The 14,638-nt window shown below is 37.2% G+C and overlaps 1 protein-coding gene across 1 annotated transcript in view; it reads left to right on the top strand.

Moving 5' to 3' along the window:
• The window catches only part of LOC118624523 (transmembrane protease serine 11C-like), a 76,982-nt gene that overhangs the window by 49,267 nt on the left and 13,077 nt on the right, over nt 1-14,638 (top strand). The window contains exon 6 of the mRNA XM_036252895.1: nt 12,180-12,218. Within this exon, the coding sequence (XP_036108788.1) occupies nt 12,180-12,218 (39 nt within the window). The remainder of the gene's footprint in view (nt 1-12,179; nt 12,219-14,638) is intronic.

Below are 14,638 nucleotides of genomic sequence, written 5' to 3'. Positions count from 1 at the left end.
ATGACTGTAATTTGTTTTAATAATCATCATTTCCTTAACAATGCCTATATTTACTGGTATACTTAACCATCTATTGAATAGGTATGAAAAAATATTTTAAATACTTATGCTAAATTATAATTGATTAAAGTAAAAACTCAAATTATGTTGAAGTAATAGAAAGAAGAATAACATAGAACTTCATACACAGATGACTGTACTGACCCACCATTAAGAGTTTTACAAGAAGAAGAATAAAGCTCTGGCCTAGCACTCATTTGGGAGCAGCCAGCTGGCCAACACTGACATAGGGATGAATGCACCTTTTTCATGTGGCTTGACTCTGAGAAAATGCATGGCTGCATTTGTCCCATGCTTTAAGCAATTGACTAACCAATTACTCTTTGATAAATCCCAGAGGACAATTTTTTAAAGGATATTATTGCCCAGAGTGTCCTTTCTTAACCAAGAACCAATCTTCAGCTCTATAAACCTATTTTATTAGCAAAATGTTTCTTAAAATAGTCTAAGTAGTATAAGACCTTGACTACTGATGATTCATTATAAATAATTCTTTATAAACAGGCAAATTTTTGAATACTTTATATTTTCTTTTTAATAAAATATAAAAATTTCCTTTAAAATTATATTTTTACAAGAATCTTTCTCAAACTTACCACCTACTTTTCTGATATTACTTTGGACATCCATCAGTATATAGTAGATATTGTAGTACCCCAGGGCATTTAGGGAAATGTAGGGTTATCGGTGTCTTCACTAAACGTCCCCAATGTTTGGGGTTTTGAGCTCTCATATTCTTTCTTATATTTTATTTCTTTCTCATACTTCAACGTCAAGCAGAGTTCTTGCTGTCACTTCTATTTTCTCTATCTTCTTCTACCTTCCTCAAATGCAAGTTCATTCTAAACATTTTATAATAACATATAAAAAATTAGAAAATAGCCTTCAAATTAGCCTGTGTCGGGCCTTCTTATTTAATTGTATAAGCTTTAGTGAGTTGAATATATATATATATATATATATATATATATATATATATATATCTTTTGCCTACTCAGATGCCCTTGCTTCCTGATTCTTGGCTTTATTTCAGAGAAAATGTTGCCCAGTCTCCTTAGAGATGTGGAGCACTATTTGAAATATTGATATTTCAAACTATCTTTCAATAAAGCCAGAAATTTATTTAAAATAATATTTCTTTATGTATTTTTCAAATACAACCTTGAGTTAGAGTTTGAATTATAAAATATTGAATCATACAACTACATATTAGCCACTGTTCAGATACTTTAAGAGAGTTTAATATTAGTAGATAGTCCTTGCATTAAAGGACTCACTATCAATACGGTACACAAGACATAGCCACAAAAATATCAGTGAACTAAGAATCATCTTTTAAGCTAATCATTTTAATTTTCTAACCTGTGTGAGAGAAAAGAAATTATAATTTTATAATAGTTATTTATTTATTTAATTTTTTTTTTTGCATTTATCTTCAGACAGAGCAGGAGGGAGAGAGGGAGGAAGAGAGAGAAAGAAACATCCATGTGAGAGAGACACACCGAGTGATTGCCACCTACACAACCCCAACTGGGGCCGGGGACAAACTACAACCGAGGTACGTGCCCTTAGCGAGAAGCGAACCCAGGACTCTCTGGTCCATGGGCCAATGCTCTAACCGCTGAACCAAACTGGCCAGGGCTATAATAGTTATTTTTTATAGTCAGGCATTAATTTTAAATTATTAATACTAAAATACTCTATACAGTGGGCTAATTCAGTTAATTGCCTCAGCTACTTGCTTAGATCCATCTGGAGTTGACTAAGTTCTAAACATACAAAAAGTATCTGGGACTGCAGACCAAAATAGGCAGGCTATTAATAGACCAGACACCAACAGATTTTATTCAGTGGAGTTCTAAAATGATCTTGTCAATTTAAATTCAGTATACCTAGGATGAGTCCTTAAGTTCTGCCATATGCTCTCTGTGTCATATTCTTTTATTGATACTTCTTGACTAAATTCCCAGTCTTGTTCTCCAATTTAAATGGTTTTGTACAACTACCGTTATTTCGGCTATTTGTGGTTGTGCATTTGCATATTTTGCTAAAACTGTTGTTCTTAGAAATTTATCCCTGAGGGCTGGGGTCTGAATAGCTAGGCTAGCTATTTTTTGCCACCTCCCCATAAAATGTTTTGGGTCTTGTACCCATGAAATTGAACACCTGGATCTCAGATACTACTGTCTTGATTGATATGCAGCATCACCCATCTTGGGTTCAGATACATCTGTATGATAGAATTTTTTTTATCCTCACCTGAGGACATTTTTTTGCATTTATTTTCAGATAGAGCAGGAGGGAAAGAGAAAGAAACATCGATGTGAGAGAGACACATCAATTGGTTGCCACCCACGAGACTCCAACTGGGGCGGAAACGAACCGCAACCAAGGTACCTGCCCTTATTGAGAACTGAACCTGGGACTCTGTGGACAGTGGGCCCTCGCTCTAACCACTGAGAAGACTTGCCAGGGCTGTGTGATAGATAATTTTATGTGTCAACTTGACTGGGCCACAGGATTGCTGGATGTGTCTGTGAGGATGTTTCCAGACATCATTAGCATTTGAATTGGTGAGTGAGTAGAGCTGATTGCCTTGGGAATTAACCAATCCGGTGACAGTCTTTAATAGAACAAACAGACAGACCAAGAGTGAATTCTTTCTCTCCGGCTGACTAAGCTGGAAGGTTGGTTTTCTCTTGTCTTCGAACTGGGATTTGCACCATTGGAAGTCCAATTCTGAGGACTTTAGACTTGGACTGGAATTACACCACTGGCATTTCTGGGACTCCAGCTCTCAGATGGCAGATCATAATTCTCAGCCTCTATAATTGCTTGTGAGCCAATTCCTCATAATAAGTGAATAAATAATAGGTTCTGTTTCTCTAGAGAACACAGCCTAACACAACCTGCCAGAGTGCACTGCCAATCAGCAACCAGCTCATGCAAGTTCAAATTTGCTATGGGTTTTTGGAAACCTCACTTGCCTCTCATACTCCTAAAAGGTCAACTGTACATACAGCAAAACCAATTTCTCTGCCTCCTTTCAAATATGTCCTAGCTTCCTTTCATTTCCCAGGGACCTAAGTTTTTGAAGCCACAATTACGACATAATCAAAATTAAGAGTGATGAGTTTTAGGTTAAAAAGTTTACACTTTGGCCCTGGGCTGTTTGGCTCAGTTGTAGAGTGGCAGCCCTCGGACCAATGAGTCATGGGTTCGACTGCGGTTCATTCAGGCCAAGGGCACGTACCTCAGTTGTGGTTCCTCTCAGCCCTGGTGAGGGTCGTGGGGGAGGCAACCAGTTGATGTGTCTCTCTCACATCAGTTTCTCTCTCTCTCTCTTTTTCTCTCTCTCTCTCCCTCCCACTCTGTCTAAAGATAAATAGAAATATATCCTCAGGTGAGGTTTTTTTTTAAAAAATTTACACTTTGGTAGGAATAAAGGGTTCAATAAAATCTATTAAATCATGAAAGACGCATAGTCAAATCTTTGTTTTCTAAAATTTTACCTAAAAAATAGTATAGTGTAAAAGGAACAGAGGGTAGTCTTTAAACAGAGAGATCAGTTAGGAAGAAATTGCAATGGTCCAAATATGAACAACTGAAAACCTGAAATATCATAGTAAAAATAATATTAGAAATAATGGACATAGGTCAAAGAGATTATACTTGCAGAACTGACAGAATTTAGCAACCACAATACTGAAAGAAACTGAGTATAACGACCAAATTTTAAGACTGAGTGATTAGCAGGGTGATAACTTCATAGCGAAATAGGAAGCAATGGAAGAGTCAAATATATATGACTAGCTTAAAGTTTGAGTATTAGAATATATATCTCCAGGAAAAGTTATCTATCAAGCATTTGGAAATAAAGGATTGGTCCTTTAGGGGAAGCTTGGGTCTAAAACCATAAATATGATAGTCATTCCCAGGAAGTGATAATGAAGGTGAAAATTATAAATAAATAAAAAAATAGAGAGAGAGAGAAAGATGAGGAAAGGGAGAGTCCAAATGATGATAAAACCAAATGCTGGCAACGATGTGGAGAAATTGAGTCATTCATACAATGCCTATGGAAATGTGAAATGGTACATCCACTCTAGAAAATTTGGTAGATTCTTAGGAACTTAAACAGGCAACTATCATACAACCAAGCAACTACATTCCTGGACATTAACCTAGACAAATGATGACTTGAGTAAAAACAAAAACTTACACATGAATTTTTATAGCAGCTTTATACCTAATAGCCATGCTGACAACCCAGATATCCTTTAACAAATGGTTAGACAAATTCAGTTATATCATACAATGGAATACTACTCAGCAATAGAAAGAACTTGGATGAATCTCTAGAAACCTACGCTGAGTGTAAGAAGCCAATCCAAAAAGTTACATACTGAATTATATTATTCATAGGAACATATGACATTCTTGGAATTTAAAAATATATAGAATGGGAGAACAGGTTAGTGGTTGTCAGTGATTAAAGAGTGAATAGGATGGGAGGAAGCAGATATGGCTATAAAAGGGCAACTTGACAGATCCTTATGGTGATGGGAATGTTGTTTTTTAACGGCATCCATGTTGATATCCTAATTATGATACTGTACCAGAGTTTTGAAGATATTGCCTTTATAGCATCTTTCCAAGATATTACCTTTGGGTAAAAATAGGTAAAGGGTACATAAAAATTATTTATTACAACTGCATCTAAATCTACTATTACCTCTAACTAAATGTTGACATTTTTAATTACCTTACAAAAAACATACACACAAAATTTTAGGATTAAATCTTTAATGTCCTGATGAATTTGGCTCCTTATCTCTCATGTTCCTAGATCTCTGGTTACTGTCCTCACAAATATTATGTAAATGAGTCACAGTGTGAGTTTTTTTAATGGCTTGGAGAAATATGGAAATCTTTTTATGATTCTTAACTATAGCAGTATAGAGTTACTCCTACTAAAACATATTGGTATTTCATCTTCCATTTCAACAGCCTGAAATCTTTTGACACTCATCAACACTTTATATAAGATTGTGAGGGTACTAAAGCTATTAGGAAAAAAAACACTGATTCTTCTTTTACATGACTACTTCTTTCCTGATTCTCTGCAATACATGTTAAATAGTACCATATAATAAATGTCAATTTTAATTTTTTCCTCTTAAGATGATTTATTTTTCTGATAAGATACACACCCAAGAGCTTCTATTAAAGCTCATAAAAGTCACTAACAGCAAGAAAATGTATTCAAAATATTAATAGTTCAATGTTAAAAAGAAAGAAATATTTCTACCATGTCTGTCAACTCAGGCTAGATAAAAATTTAAACTTAAAGAACTTAGAAATTTCCTCCAAACCAGCTTTTCCTTTCTTTGCACCCTCTACATCTGTCTCTTATGTAGAATTTCTGAAGAAATACAAAAGAATTCTCCCTGGCCGGTTTGGTTCAGCGGTTAGAGCGGCGCCCATGGACCAGACAGTCCCAGGTTCGTGTCCTGCTAAGGGCACGTACCTCAGTTGCAGTTTGTCCCCTCCCCCAGTTGGGGTCATATGAGTGGCAGCCAGTGGATGTGTCTCTCTTGCATCAATGTTTCTCTCTCTTTTGTCCTCTCTCTCCCTCTGGCTCTATCTGAAGATAAAAATGCAAAAAAAAAAAAAAAGAAGAAGAAGAAAGAAATACAAAAGAATTCTGTGTGTTCTGAGTAAGAAAAGAATAGCTCTGGTTTGCATTTAATGACAGCTTCCTTGTGCAACTTCAAAAACAATATAATTGTCATAATAAGTCTATAAATTCAGTTAGAGTTGTAATTGTGTCTATTAACCACTACCTAAATATTTTTAATTGTATGCAGTTTTTTAAATAGTATAGTTCCCAGAAGAAATCCTTTTTTTCAATGATAGGAAAGAAACATTTAAAACAAGCATCTTGAATTAAGTTCCAAAAAAAATTTTAATTTGTTCAGAATGAACAAGTGAATATTACCAGGTAATAGTCACTGTTGCTTTAAAAACTACTAAATGCTAATTGGCAAGGGAACATGAAGCTAAGGTATTTACTGAGAAAAGGGAGATAAGAAAAAAATTTCTTGGAGAAGCTACCTCTTCAGCTGGGTCTCAGAGAAAGCAATGGGCATGAACTGAAAGGAATACAAAGTATTCTTTGCTGGATGAAACACCAGAGCCATGTCATCAAAATGCTGACCTTCACAAAGTACCCAGGAGTGCCAAACTAGAAACTTCCCAAACTGAAAGTGCTAATCCTAAATATTAACTTCCTGTCTAACGTGTGTTCTCAAAAGGGCCTCTTAGAAACATAAGGATTATATTTCAAAAAAATAAGACACTTACATTGTCCACTGCTCACTATATCAACATAGCTATCTAAATATATTCCTCAGTACTCATCTTGTCCTCTCTTTATTACAGTAGTCTTGTGTACTGCTTCCAAAACTTAAGATCAACAATGGCTAAGTCATAGGACATGCATATATATTACCAAATAAAAATAAATATTTCTGCCCTGGCCACTTTGGCTCAGTGGTTAGAGCATTGGCCTGCAGTCCAAAGAGACCCAGGTTCGGTTCCCACTAAGGGAATGTACCTCTGTTGCAGTTTGTCCCTGGCCCTGGTTGGGTTGTGCAGGTGGCAACCACTCGATGTGTCCCTTTCGATGTGTGTTTCTCTCCCTCTCTCCCTCCCTCCCACTCTATCTGAACAAAATATGGAAAAAATGTCCTTGGGTGAGGATTAAAATATATATATAGATATATCTATATCTATCTATCTGTCTCTATTTATTCATTTATTTATTTATTTATTTCTGATTTTTCATGTTTCTTAAAATCTGCATAAAGGTAAAAATAAGTCAGAGCACAGCTCTACCTTAAAAACTACTAACTGCATATACAAGTGGTTAAGTTTAATCAACATAAAATTTTTCTTTTTTTCCTTTTTTTTTTTTTCAAATCTTTATTGTTGGATGTAAAATGTATTACAGATGTTCCACATTTTTCCCCCATTGACCCCCTCCTCCCCACTTCCACCCCCCTCCCACCTTTTCCCACACTATTGTCTGTGTCCATTGGTTATGCATATAAGCATGGGACAACTTCAAGCGTGCCAACATTCGCATCTTGGGGGTGCCAGAAGGAGAAGAGAGAGAACAAGAAATCGAAAACTTTGGTTTATTTCTTCCCACCCCCCCAACTCCTTTCCCTTTGAGGTGTGTCAGTCTAGCAATGAATTTGTGTTTCTTAATCCCTTCACCTTTTTCACCCATTCCCCCAACCCCCCTCCCAACTGGCAACCAACAAAATGTTCTCTGCATCTATGAGAATGTTTCTGTTCTACCTGTTCATTTTGTTTGTAGATTCCATTGTTGATAGATATGTATTCATTGCCATTTTGTTTGTTCATACATTTTATCTTTTTCTTCAAAAAGACCCTTCATCATTTCATATAATAACGGTTTGGTAGTGATGAACTCCTTTAACTTTTTCTTGTCTGGGAAAGTTTTTATATGTCCATCGATTCTAAATGACAGCTTTGCAGGATAGAGTAATCTTGGTTGTAGGTTCTTGGTTTTCATCACTCTGAATATTTCTTGCCACTCCCTTCTGGCCTGCAAAGTTTCTATTGAGAAATCAGCTGACAGCCTAATGGGAATTCCCTTGTAGGTAACTAGCTGCCTTTCTCTTGCTGCTTTTAAGATTCTCTCTTTGTCTTGAACCTTTTGCATTTTGATGATGATGTGTCTTGGTGTGGGCCTCTTGGGGTTCATCTTGTTTGGGACTCTCTGTGCTTCCTGGACTTGTATGTCTGTTTCCTTCACCAAGTTAGGAAAGTTTTCTGCCATTATTGTTTCAAACAGGTTTTCGATTTCTTGTTCTCGCTCTTCTCCTTCTGGCACCCCCAAGATGCGAATGTTGGCACGCTTGAAGTTGTCCCAGAGGCTCCTTACACTATCCTCATTTTTGGGGATTCTTTTTTCTTTTTGCTGTTCTGATTGGGGATTTTTTTTGCTTCCTTATATTCCAAATCGATGGTTTGCTCCTTGGATTTACATACTCTATTATTGAAGCTGTGTAAATTATTCTTTATTTCAGTTAATGCCTCCTTCAATTCTAACTGTATCCCTGATTTCTAACTGGTCCTTTTTTATGCTCTTGAGGCCCTCCCTAAGTTCACTGAGGTTCTCACTAAGTTCATTGAGCATCCTTATAAGCAGTATTTTGAACTCAGTATCTGTTAGGTTGCTTATCTCCATTTCGCTTAGTTCTTTTCTTGGGGTTTTGTTCTGTTGTTTCATTTGGGACCTGTTTCTCTGTCTCCTCATTTTGGCTGCCTCCCTGTGTTTGTTTCAGTGTATTACTTAATGAGAGGTATGGGGCTCGCTGAGACCAGATGCTGCTCATTTGAAAGAATTTAGGAAAAACCTGAAGCAGGATCCAAGACCGGCCAATCCTATGGTTAAGCAAGTGGCAACAGCTTGGGTGGGCTTGAAAGTTGGGTGGGGCGGGGCCTCAGGGAGTCAGAAGGGCGGGGCTACCAGTGTGAGCCAGGTTGCTGGAGTCCCAGGTAAGGCTTCTGTCTGCCGCCCCCGGGAAGGGCTCACCAAAGAAACAAAGGCTTCTGACAGCACGTTTGTCCCTGAGAAAGCCCCCTCTCCAGCCCTAACTCCAGTGCCAAACAGCTCAGTTCTTCCCTGTATGTCTCTGGCACCCCTCGAGCTGCCTCCCCTCCAAGCTTAGAGGGAGAGAGTCCGATAAGTCCGTGCGCGGGCCGTTTAGGGAGCTGCCTGGGGCTCCAGCCACTTCAGCTTCCCTGAGCCTCAGTTTCCGCTGGTTTTTCCAGCCAGAAGTTATGGGGACTTCTCTTCCTGGCACTGGAAACCTGAGCGGGGCACCTGGTGTGGGACAGGGACCCCTCAGTCCTCAGGAAGGACCTTCCCAGCCGCGGGAGCTTCCTGATTTTTATCCGCCGCACTTGGGTGTGGGACCCACCCGTTGCGCTGCCACCGCCGCCCCACCACCACCCCTCCTACCAGTCTGGATGTGGCTGCTGATTTAATTCCGTAGTTGTAGGACTTCCATTCAGCTTGATTTCAGGCGGTTTTGAATGATGGTTGTTCTGTAGTTTAGTTGTAACTTTGTTGTGGTTGTGGGTGGACGCAATACTGCATTTACCTACACCACCATCTTGACCGGAAGTCAACATAAAATTTTAATTAATTAAATCTTAAAATATTTTTTTAATTTTATCTTCAAAGTCAAAATGATGAACATATTGAAGATATGTACATCATTCTGAGGAACAACAAATGAAATTTAATATCTAATCATAGATATAATTTCAGTCTAATTAGAAGCTTAAGGAAAACCATTTATTGCTAAATATGCAGCCAGGTGACTAATTAATGCCTACAGTGAGTGAAGGATTCAGATTTTGATCAACCAGAATCAAGGTCCACACTCTATCCCTTTGCCTTTTAATACAGAAAAGTCACATTAATAGTCTAAAGTAGCTTTTTTGTTTTGTTGTGAGTTTTGTTTTGTTTTTTCAGTGAAAATATTATACATGAATTTCCATAATGGAAAGTTATCATTTATGTGTCATAAAACAATTTTATCATAGTTACTTTGGCTCAGTAAATGCATGTACATTTATAGTTTTAAAGCTGTCAGAGGTCTACCACATGAACATTTAAAAATATCCCATAAAATACACTTCATATAAGAATTCAGCTGATCTTCTCTATATTTTTAATGCTAGAACCCTAGGAAAAGTATCTGAAAATTAGTAATAATTAACTAATTTAGCATTTGGACTCATGAAAAGTAATAAATTGACCTGAGTTAATACCCACAGTGTATGTAAAATTTATATCATAAATGGATCTACTACTACTATCGAACTCTTCTTTATACTTCAGAATCACATAGCTTAGTTTATTCTTGTTTTAGACTTCTATTTTTTTTATACTTTTTTTAGAGAGAGGAAGGGAGAAAGAGATAGAAACATTGATGTGAGAGAGATACATTGATCGGCTGCCTCCTGCACGCCCCCCCACAGGGGATTTAACCCCAACCGTGGGCATGTACCCTGACTGGGAATCCAACCAGGACCTCTCAGTCCATGGGCAACACTCAATCCACTGAACCACATCAGCCAAGCCAGACTTCTTTTTTCAAGGAGTAAAATATTCACTGGATATCAGACTTTTAGGAAGTGCTCATTCTTTCTAGTGCACAAGAGTTGCATTTTTTTCCTTCCTAACCCCAGAAAGGCACATAATATGAAATAGTTACAGATCCAAAAGCCCATTTAGAGAGCATTTAAGCATACTTTTAAATCTAATCTTCAACAGTAAGTGAATTATGTTTATTTTTCCTCCAGTAAAATTAATTTCTTGATTAATTCTGTCATCAACTGTTTCTATTCACCTATCACCACTCTATGCTTAGTGATTTTTCTTGGTGCACTATTTTCTACACAGACATCTTCCATGACACTTATCACATAATATTAAATTGTCTACTTAGTTGTATAACTTTTCCACTATAAGTTTATTGAGGGCAGGGCCATGTCTATTCTTCTTTGATTCCTGGCCCATGGGAGAAGACCAATGCACATTTGCTGAGCTGTTTTTTAAAACTACTTTGTTTTATCCATTGATGTCATCTCCTTTTTGGCAGGGGCAATGCTATTTTTTTTTCTTGGTCACTTTCTTTATATGGTATTTTGTAAACAGAGTATCTTTGGTTACAGCATTGACTCCTTGATTCAGAGGTAAATCCATAGGGGTTCCAGCCTTTGAGTGTCAGCCAAGGGACTTAAAAGGAAGGAAACATAGTGACTCAGACAAAAGGAGTGACAGTTTAAATCACTTCCCCATTCATTGTACCTGTCTGTCTTCTACCAACCCAAGTGATAGTTATTCTATTAATTTCTGGGATAATAACAACTATTAAAAGTAAATTATAAGTCAGAAACATTTCTTTCCTTTAATAGATAAATAAAACCTCAAAGAAAGAGGAATGCTCTGCAAATATAAAAGGGTTCCTAAATAATTTGTTCTTAAATTATAGGAATTAACATTTTTCTAGTCAAGTTAAATGAGTTTATTACCCAAAATCTTAATGTTACTTGATATATTTGCCAACCACAAAAGGCTCAAAATTAAACTCTAAAGGTACCATGCTGAACAAAAATTAGCCTCTGGAAGTCAGTTATGAAGGATTAGATGGGAATATGCTACCTTTCTGTTTTAGTAGGTGTGGTGCATATCTACTCATAGTCTGCTGAATTGCTCCTGACTTTTTGTTCAGACAGGTTGACTTTCTGGTAAAGGATTATTCTGTTTCCCTGTTTTGTTTTGCAACCTAATGTAAGAGTATGTAACTATAATTGACATATGAAACTGGATACTACTTCCTGGATTTATAGAAACCCAAGAGCATAATAAAATGAACCTACATTATCATTTATAATATTTAATTTATAGACCAACTAGAGATTTTTTTCTAAGAGAAATGGCTAGGACTTACAGTTCTCTACATCTGAAATTTGGACATTATCGTGGTTCACATGTTCACCCTCTCCTCAAAAACCTCCCTCATAAATTGAACAGGTTTACAATTTTGCAGGGATGTGGAATTTTGCACACAATTTTGCAGAATCGTCTGGAGTAAATCTCATCCTGTAATATTCCCTAGATGCTAGAAATGAGTACACAATGTTAAGTCTGCCTTATTATTAACATAAAAATAATTTTTTGTTATCTAAAATGAATGAAAAATGCCACACTTAATTAAATGTTCAGAATAATTGAAACATTACACAAAGACTAGTAATTTTAAAAGGATCAAAATATATCAAATTACTTATTATGGGGAACTTGAGAATTTTTTAGAAACAGAAAAATGAATAATAAGATTTTATTCTTAATGCTAATCTATAAACAGAAATTCCATAGTCAAGATTGAATAATTATGCCTACATAAAAATGTATTCCCAATAGTAAAATAATTCATGTTAATTAATATTAAAATAATGTGTTTATAAATGCGAATATTTCCATTTTCTTTTCCTTTGACTTTTAGACATGAAAATGACAACAGCAGAAAATCTTCTCAATACCTGTAAGTTCATCAACAAGGATTTTTTTTCTAATGAATCTTAATTCCTTGGATGGCAAAAAGACCTCCACTTGAGAATCAATGTGGTATTCATAAATGTGTAATGGGAAGCCTGCTTTTAGAAACTTGTGTCATGATTACTGTAGTTGGCCTTAAAAGAACTGACATCATGGATTTAAAATGAGAAACACGTGCTGGCCATGTGGCTCAGTTGGTTGGTCATTGTCTCATGCACCAAAACGTTGCCAGTTCAATTCCCAATCAGGGCACATGCCCAGGTAGCAGGCTCAATCCCCAGTAGGAGGTGTGTGTGGGGCAACCCTTCAATGTTTCAGGGATGTGGAATTTTGGTACTTTGTAAACAGAGTATCTTTGATTACAGCATTGACTCCTTGATTCAGAGGTAAATCCATAGGGGTTCCAGCGTTTGAGTGTCAGCCAAGGGACTTAAAAGGAAGGAAACATGGTGACTCAGACAAAAAGAGTGACGGCCATGTGGCTCAGTTGGTTGGTCATTGTCTCATGCACCAAAAGGTTGCCAATTCAATTCCTGGGCAGGGCACATGCCCAGGTAGCAGACTCCATCCCCAGTAGGAGGTGTGTGGGAGGCAGCCCTTCAGTGTTTCAGGGATGTGGAATTTTGGTACTTTGTAAACAGAGTATCTTTGGTTACATCAATGTTTCTGTCTCTCTCTCTCTCTAAAAATAAATAAAAATATTTTTTAAGTAAATAAAACAAGGACCACATTATCACATGCCATAATGGCAAAGGAGATCTAGGGATAATTAAGAAGTTAGAATTTAAAGTCAGCTACACATTCATTTTGAGACCCTGATCTGCCATTTATCACTGGATGAATTTATACAGGTAATTCAACCTCTCAAGTCTTTATTTCCAAGTTGTTGTGAAGAGAAAAGAATATAATACAAGGAAAGTACTTATAAGAATTAAAATGCTCCTCCCTTTTCCAACTGTATATCTGTGTGAGGCCAGGTTTTCTTCATATAGTTTGACCAAAACAACATATCACAATAGATTGAAACAAGAAGCAGATAGAAGAATTCAGCCATCTTTTATTAAGACAGACTTGTAAAATATAATACAATGCTAATCTTTTTCCCTAAGTTATATTGTTTTGAAAATATAGTTTTTTTTAAAATAAAATGTCTAATTTATGCTTTTTAAAAAAGGAGTAGAGAGCTCATAATAAGCACTCGATAAATGCCAGCTGTTTGATTTCCTACTCTGCCTATGAAAACTTCAGGTTTAGGAACTCACTGTGGAATTCTGATCCTACCAGCCAAGCTTAGTGTGCTGAGGAGTAGGCTGCCTTAATTCAAGCAGCTTCCTTGCTGGCCAAGGCATTCTGCTTTTATTCTAGTAGCTGCCCTGGGAACATGATCCCCCAGATTGCTGCAACCTGGCTGTCAGAAGAAACACTGCTCTTATCTGGAGAGTGAGACTGATTGGGAGGCTGGATTAGAGGAGTGTCCCTGCAGAGCCAGGTGACACTGACCTGGGTGGCTCTTACTATCCTTCAGTCACAGCATAATTATTTCTGTGCAAAAAATAAACACAAAGCTGTATTAGATTACTTTTCTCTCTGATATATTCGACTGAACAATCCTCAAGTGACTTAATAAGACATCTTAAGTCACTTATGTTGTAACCCAGGAGAATCAACCTCACTCGGACACAAAGTAGTTTTGAATATTAGGAGCTTTATTACCTGCGCAGGGACTGCAGCCAACCTACACAGAGGAGAACTGCAGCCTGGAGCTCAGGGGGAGGGTTGCTTATATAGGGCAGGGGTCATTCAAGAGTTTAGCAGAGCAAGCAAGCTGCGTGTACAGAAGCGGAGGCAGTTAGCGATAAGCAGGAGGGAACGGAGGTGGGAGGGAGCTGAGGCGAGAGGGAACTGGGTGAACTGGGTCAGCACACATCTATCCTGCTATTCATTCTATTATCTAAGTTTTAAAAACTAACAAATTCGCTTAGAGGACACATTCATTTAGAGGAGTACCAGGCCAGCTGGTACTTCTTCAGGTTGCCTCTGAAAGCTTCATAGTTGGCCTTTTGTTTATTTAATCAGGACAAAGTGATAGGAGCAGGTTATTACAACTTATTCCCATGAAAAATTTAGTACTGATGCAATCAAAATCTACAACTAGGAATTTGTCATGTTGATAGACGAGAGGCAGTTAGGACATGAATAAAGGCAGTGGTAAGAAAGAGAGCAGCTAGAGTCCTCCCAGCTGCAACACTGAACAACCATCCAGACCTGTGTTCTGAATTTGACTTGGCCTGTCTGAGATTTTGATTGTACCTTAAATAAAAAAGGAGAAGGAAGAGGCTGGCAAGCAAAACCAAACAAGGTTAAAGAAAAACTAAAGTTTTGGTATATGACAAAGTCTTTAAAGTG

The sequence above is a fragment of the Molossus molossus genome, unplaced genomic scaffold (assembly GCF_014108415.1).
Source record: "Molossus molossus isolate mMolMol1 unplaced genomic scaffold, mMolMol1.p scaffold_m16_p_1, whole genome shotgun sequence".
NCBI classification, from domain to species: Eukaryota; Metazoa; Chordata; class Mammalia; order Chiroptera; family Molossidae; genus Molossus; species Molossus molossus.
The sequence above is the reverse complement of the archived record's forward strand: the minus strand, read 5'-3'. Positions and strand labels throughout refer to the sequence as shown.